The 7,342-nt window shown below is 37.1% G+C and overlaps 1 protein-coding gene across 2 annotated transcripts; it reads left to right on the top strand.

The window, feature by feature from the left end:
- Positions 1-364: 364 nt before the first annotated feature.
- Positions 365-5,790, top strand: LY96 (lymphocyte antigen 96). Of its 2 annotated transcripts, XM_039703008.1 has the most exons (5): positions 365-759; positions 1,780-1,869; positions 2,757-2,885; positions 3,760-3,812; positions 5,714-5,790. In XM_039703008.1, exons 1-5 carry the CDS (start codon positions 666-668, stop codon positions 5,720-5,722), a joined length of 375 nt encoding a protein of 124 aa, XP_039558942.1. In that variant the 5' UTR covers positions 365-665; the 3' UTR covers positions 5,723-5,790. The 2 variants fall into 2 exon arrangements, with proteins under 2 accessions (XP_039558942.1, XP_039558941.1); XM_039703007.1 differs by lacking the exon at positions 5,714-5,790 and having other exon boundaries at positions 3,760-4,066.
- The last annotated feature ends 1,552 nt before the right edge of the window (positions 5,791-7,342 follow it).

Raw genomic sequence — 7,342 nt, 5'->3', positions numbered from 1 at the left:
TTAAATTTTCCTTTTCCTTAATTAATCTAGGAATTACCCCCATCTCTGAGCACAATCAGTCATGGTTTTTGTGCAAATCATAACATCAGATGGTTGCATTCAGCTCCCTTTGAAATACATCATCTAATTGCATTCCTTCAGATGTCTGGTGTATTCTTAAAGCACAGTGAGCTTTGTAAGAAGCTCACATGAAAACCATGAGAGGTACTGACTACCATAAAAATAAAAGAATGGACTTGGTTTTTCATCAGTTCTGGATTTTTCTCTTCTTTAATATGTGCAGGAAACTCTGTGTGTGAAATTATGCCTTTAGAAATCTTACCCCTGATGAGTCAACTAAACTTGCTCATTACGTGCTTCTGGTAGTCATAATGTCATTTCACTTCCCCATTTCACACAGTTTTCTCTTTAATTTTTCACTCTTGGTTTCAGCTGCATTGTCTGAGGAAAATGTGACAAGAAAAGTAGGAATTCTTTTTTTAAACAAAATTTAGTGTGATGATAACTGACAGTGCTGCAGTAGGATTAACAAAGATAGCAGAGAATTTGATAAATAGCAGAACTTTCCCCGAAGACATGTGACTGATGATGACTGTGCTGAATTTGCTTCCTTTTTCTCCCAAATGAAGTTTTATACCATCGAATACTGAGCAAAAAAAGTAACTATGTTTGGACTCCTTTTTTTCATTTTATTCACCCCTGGAGTCAGTGAATTCATTTGTACATCATCAGATCTTGAAATGTCATATACTTTTTGTGGTAAGTAAAAAAATAGGTAATCCTTTTGTTAAATTTGCAGGATAATTACTGTAGTCTGAGGGATTGTGAATTTTCTTTCAAATTTGTTTCTTTGAGGAATACAGAAAAAGATAAAGAAGTATATTTCTGTTATTAATCACCCTGGTATAAGAATTTTACTTCATAGGCATAAATCCTACCACAATGCTGGTTCCAGCAGCTAGGAGAAAGAGAATTTTATTCTCAAGTAAAATAGGCATGTTTTTGTTCAGGAAATGTAAGAAGATAATGGGTTTAAACTAGTTTTGCAAGTACTCTGTTGTATAAATTATACCTATTGAGTTAACCAGTATGTTACAATCAAAAGCTTGAAGTATGTGGAAAAAAAAGGCGGAATGTCATATTCTGTCAGGCTGTGGTACCAATCAGGTTCTGAGACAGGATGGTGTGTCCCCTCTTGGCCTGTCTGTGTCATGGGCTGATATTTTGTGTATTTTAAAAATGCAAGGTGGGTCAGTCACAGAGCAAATCTACTCAAAGGTTCATTTAAATTACCTGAAAAATATGCTGGTGCATTAAAAATATTTTTAGTTCTTGTCAGCATGATTAGCATAAGTAGGGATATTTTCAGTAGAAGACCATGCTGGTTTAGTGCTAATAAAAAGTTTGTATTATCTTCAAGAGAGAAATAAAGGTACTTTTATCTCTGTTAGTTGTATGCAAAATATCATCAACTAAAAATTTACTTCTCTTTGCTTAAAGAAATATGATACTGGTTTTGCCTTCTAAATATAAAAATAATTAATAATATAATTAAAAACATATTTAATATTTACCACATATATTATATTGAGCAATTTTATAGAATATATCTTAAATACATTTAAAATATGTATTTGATACATAATAAATGTACAATGATACAAAATATGTATTAAATGCATTTAAAATTTGCATTTTTGTATGTATAACTGTATATTCTTATTATTTTTATGGTGAAGCCTATTCACACTATCAATGTGAAATGATTTTTTTCTGTAGATTCTACAGCTCATGCTTTCATGTTTAATCTGACACCTTGCAGCACTATGAACAAATCTGCCTGGAAGGCTGCTCTTACCTGGATTCCGAGTGAGTCTCTCTTAACTAGACAATTATATTTTGGAAATGCTGGAAATTAAATACAAGTGAAAAACTGATGCTTCATCCTAAATGCTGTGTTATTTAGGAAATTGGTTTCTGGGGTTAAAAATGGAATGGTTAAACTATAGCTATGGAGAGAAATGATGATTTGTGAAAATATGTTTGAGTTTTACTTGGAGCAGTTACCAGAGCTCTGCATGCAGACTGTCACTGTAAATGCCAATCTGTGACAGTTTAGGTGTATGTGTGTTTTGGTTTTCTGGCCTGGACAAGATCCAAGACTTTTAAAGGAGAGAGAGAGAGTATCATCAGGCCATCCAACTATGGCAGGACTTCTGTGAAGAATATGCATGTTCCAGAAGCTGGAGATGGTACTGGATTTTGTGTGCAAACCTAACTGCCTAACTGTGATCTTTAAGCCAGCAACCTCAGCTAATGAAATGTTTAGGACCTGGCTGTATCATAAACTTCCCCTTCTACACTAGGTTTGCTTCCCTAGAAGGACATCTTTATGATGCATTCATGATAGTTTCATTGCAACATCTGCTTAAAACTAAGGTCTTCATTTGAGCACTTGTTTAGGTTAGCTGTGGAGCTGAATGAACTCTGTTTCCTTTACTAAAGAAATTAAAACAGACTTTGAAATTTTTCTCCCAAATATTTTTAAGACTAATTTTTTGTTGTTAAAAACACCAATAGCTTTTCTTTTCTTCTGGAAGTAGCAGTTTTCAAGATATATACCTTTTTAATTTTGGGGGAGTCTTACAAAAATACAGTATTTTGGCGAAATCTAGTTTTTATCTAAACATCATGTCTCCGTATATGCTTTTCCTCCCCATCAGTTACCATTCTCTTAGTTGCAATGTTTTAATTAGGAAGTGACATCCACTTTTTGAAGATTGTCTTCAATGTCTGGTATGATGGTGCCAAAGCACTCCTCTGGAAAGAACTCCTCTGCAGCGGAGCTGACGATGAATACTCAGTGTGCGGAACGCTGAAAGGAGGTTGGTGTGAAAATACATGGTGCAATCAGCCCATGCAAACAGATTTTTATCTCCACAATCTAGACTTTGCTTGGCAGGCAGCAGACCTCAGAGCAGGCAATTCTCCAGTGCCAGAACCCTGCTGAAGTAGAAAATATTCAAATTCTTTATTTCAACATCCTTGGACTGCAGTTTCTGTCTCTGTAAATGAGGATTACTAATATCCTTCTTCCGATGATGACATTTGTTGTGAACATCTCTAAAATGACACGGAAAGATTGCATTTGACTGGACTGAACAGGAAACTTGAGAGGCACTGTGGGCTCTACTAATATCCAGAACAAAGTTTATTAGATATGTGTCTGGATGGGTTTTTTAAGAGATTTTATACACCTACATATGATGTTGGTTTTTTTTCTTTTTTTTGCCAGTAGAGAAGAGTTAATCCTTTGGTAGGGGCTAACAAGTATTAACACAATACAGGTTCAGGTTCAGAGAATTCAGGTAGGATGTCAGACTAAAGGCCAAAAAGACCTGTAAGGAGGGTAAAATACAGTATGTTTTCCTTTCTTTAAAAATCAGTATCAGCTCTTTTCAGTTACCATTCAAGTGAACTACTATTACAAGTTAAATTACTGGAGTTATCACAGTAGGATTTGTCTGGAGGAGATGTTGCAGGAGCACTGTGGTTAATTTCTATTTTCTAATGTGGTTTCAACAAAAAGTCAGAACTCTGAGAGAAGAACCAGATGAGGGCTTTATCAGTGAAAGAGTAAATGACATTGGCAACTGCTGCTGAGAGATATGCCACATTGCTTTGAAGTTATTTAGGCAGTCTGATTGATGGCTTTATGGTTAAGTAACTCTTTATATTATAATTATCTCTGTTTTTCAGAAACACTTGCATCAGCATTTGACATTAAAGGCTCAAGAACAGCATTTCCAAAGGTACTTTTCAACATTTTGTATAATAGTAAAATCACATATTTACAGGTATATATTTTTTTTTCTGAAGAGAGATGTTCACCCAAACTGTAGAAAACAGAAGAGGAAATGTCAGAAAACTTTCTTATAATAGAATTGATGACAATAAAATGGTAGCACCTCTGAAATGCTAGATGTTCTAAGGTTATTATTACTCTACCATTCTTCCCTTATTTTATAAAAGAAAAGACCAAAGTAATCAGTTAATTTCACCTTAATTATTCCATATTTTCTGATATTCCTTCAGATGTTTCATATTGTTCTGCTCTGTTTACACCAAACTGAAACAGAGGAGTAATAATTTGTTATGTGGTAGTAGCTGATGTGGATAACATCCAAAGTGGAACACTTTTTTTTTCCAGTTACACTGATACAATGCAGCTGAATTTAGCCACCCAGAGCTGCAACTGCAATCCCTTAGAATGTTTTTAGCTCTTGCTCAGCATCCGAGGGGCAGAGGCTACACAAACTGTGTCCTCCAGAAGCGGGAGGGTGGTGTCACACAACAGGTTGATCTTTTCCTCAGTTATTCCTCTAAGGAAATTCTAAAGTATTCCTGTAGCTTCTGCCCCTTGGGCAGCCAACACTGAGTTTCCACCTGCCCTTTCTAATGCTCCTCTGCACCCAAAACCTTCAGTCAGACTTTGGTGGAGTATGAGGTTTTCTCCTTAGGAAAAGTGCTGTCCTGTTTTCATGCTCAGTCCCCAGACAGCAGGGCTGGTGAACTTAGTGAGTTCAGAGACTTTTCCCCAACTAACAGGACACTGCTGAAGCTGCATGTTGTGCTGGCTACTAGTTCATGCTGTCTAGCAGATTGCTTCCAAATGCCTGGGAAAAATTAAAAGCCAGAACAAATCAACCTCTTTCAGACTGCTAAATACCAAGCATGCAAATTAGAATAAGTGAAGCTTTTAGTCTCATTCTATACATAAAGAAAGATGATTTTCAAAGTTGGTATCAGAAAACTCAAGAAAAAACTCCACACCCACGTTTGTAGATATTCCATTTAAAACTTGGTTTTAATCATAAGTAGTTTTGCTAAATAAAGCAAAATGATTAAGAGTCAGTAAAAACAGAAGTAGAACTGCATGGCTGAAGATTAGAAGCCATGATTACATGTAAGTGATGGTGGCAAAGCATCTGTGCTTTCACTCAGTCCACAGACCATTCCAGGATTAGTCCAAGATGGAGTATCGCAGCATGTTCTGCTTATGTTTGAGCTGGTTTACTACAGTTGTGATCAATTTATTCCTAACCTGACATACCAATCAAGAAGTAGCCTGAGAGCATGACAAGCAATACTTACATTTCTTCTTCTGTTTTGCTTATTTCAAATAGTGTCTGTTTCAAATTATTGACCTAAGGAACAGTCTTACCTTATTGTGTCCCTATGTATTCATTTCATGGCATTCAGCAACCATAAGTCTCAAAATCATCTTCAGTGACAAGGTGTCCTGAGGTGTTTTTTGGCCCGAATTATTTGGGGTGTTAGGAGAAATATTTTGTTTATTAAGCAGCAAGTAAAACAAGTAAGAGAGATTAACACTTCTGGAGATCAAAGACATTCATGTGCTCTTTTACATAATCATGTTCTAATGCTTTATGGATGTTACAGAAAATTTACAGTACATGTAAAGGTACAAATAGAATTTCTGTCTCTGAACAGAGACATTTTCAGATAAACATATGCACTCAGTATCTTGCCTTGCAGACTTTTTTAATATAGATCTCCAGCTGAAGGGTTATAATTGTACATGCCAGCATAGGACAGCAAGGCAGAGCACAGGAGCCACAGTTTATAAAGCAAAGACTTTTCAAAGGCCTCAAGTTTTCTACTTTTATGACTGGAAATTTTCTTATTCCAGTGCTGGTGACTGCCACAACACATTCTCCCCTGGACAAGAAGATACAGATTTTGTAAAATGTTAGATCATAGAAGCAGCTTACCCTGAAGTTGCTGTGATACTGTAGGGTGAAGGGCTGAGCTGAAGGCAAAGCTTTGCTCTTCATGTCTGGTTCCTGGGACAGAGTTTTTAAAAAGTTTTACTTCCTTCTTTCTGCTGCTGTCCAGAGCTGACAACAGTTATCACCTATTTTCTTTCCAAACTTCCCTGAGCCCATATTCAGGGCTCCACAGCAAAGAGGAGTTTCCCTAGGATGAAGTGAGCTACTTGGGCTCTGTGAAGACTGATCTGAATGTTTCCCTTTTCTTCACTTTATTGGTCCAGTAAACTTCGATCCATTTTTTGCTTCTTCATTTTCTGTCTCTGTCTAGAGTTGGAATGGTGTGAACACTGTGAAATAAACCAAATAATTTCTTTCTTAAAACATTCTGTGAGAGCTACATGCCCTGAGATCCTTGTATTTTGCCAGGAGTTCCAGTGAAATGTGCAAAGCCTCCTCCCATGCAAACAAAAGTAAATCAAGGAAGGTTTTGTGTTTGGCATATTTATATGAAACTAATATCTAAAGCCTTCACAAATACCTCTTTTTCTCTCCCTCATTAATGTTGTTTTTAAGAGGCTGTCAGGATTTTCTGCAGATGGGAAAAGAGCTTTTCTTCACCCCCTCACCCTCTGTTGCCAAATATGTAATTATGAGAAGAAGCAGTTCCTGTGCAATGTGGTTTCCAATAAGACTGCACACTTTGAGCTGTGTTATTACAGTTTTATTTGATGAAAACCATAAAGTATTCTTCATTTCAAGTGAGTGAAAGCCTGCTGACCACAATAACATGTATATTTGTTGGCTGAAATTGTAACATCATTTGAGATAGATGCAAAAAGATAATTCCATGTAATTCAGGTATTACAGCAGCATCTCTTGTGTCCAGGGAAGCAATTCCCTTGGTCACCACTTAGCTTGGATGTCGCAAAGCACAGACACTGAGATGGAACAAATAAACTACATGGTCTCTGCAGCAAGAAGGAGTTAGATTTAATGATGGAGGAGACGTGTCCTGATGTGTCTCACAGGCATCAAAGGAGAACCGTAGCAGCATAAATCCCTTCTGCACAACATTTTTTTCTTGGTGGAAAGTGCTAGCAGTTGCCTTGGAAGGGTGTGTGTAGCACATTATGCTGAATGACTCCAGCTCCTTCGTTCTGCCTGTGAGTGCCTGCCAGCCCGAGTGAGCTCAGGGGCAGCAGATGGGGTAGTGACATTTCTAATGGGAAGAGAGAGGAAGGAGGGAGGGAAGGGAGGGGGTTCCTGCCTGCAGAGCTTAGGGGAGAGAGGACAGGAGAAAGCAAATTTGGAAAGTCAGCAAGAATGCTGTCAATAGAAATTACTGGATTTTAGAAACCTTTGATAATAGTCACTGTGCACACGTACTTGTGTTGTGGATCCCAGGCACCCTTGTGGATCCCTTGGCTGCAGTAGATGGGTATGTCCATAACCTCTTTTCTTCAAGATACATTTTATTGCTGGCAAAAAGAGAAATATATGTGTATGAAATGCATGTATTTATATATATATGCATACATATGCATGCA

This window comes from Passer montanus, unplaced genomic scaffold (genome assembly GCF_014805655.1).
Source record: "Passer montanus isolate IOZ18808 unplaced genomic scaffold, ASM1480565v1 scaffold16, whole genome shotgun sequence".
Lineage (NCBI taxonomy): Eukaryota > Metazoa > Chordata > Aves > Passeriformes > Passeridae > Passer > Passer montanus.
Note: the sequence above shows the minus strand (reverse complement) of the source record. Positions and strands in the feature narration are given on the sequence as shown.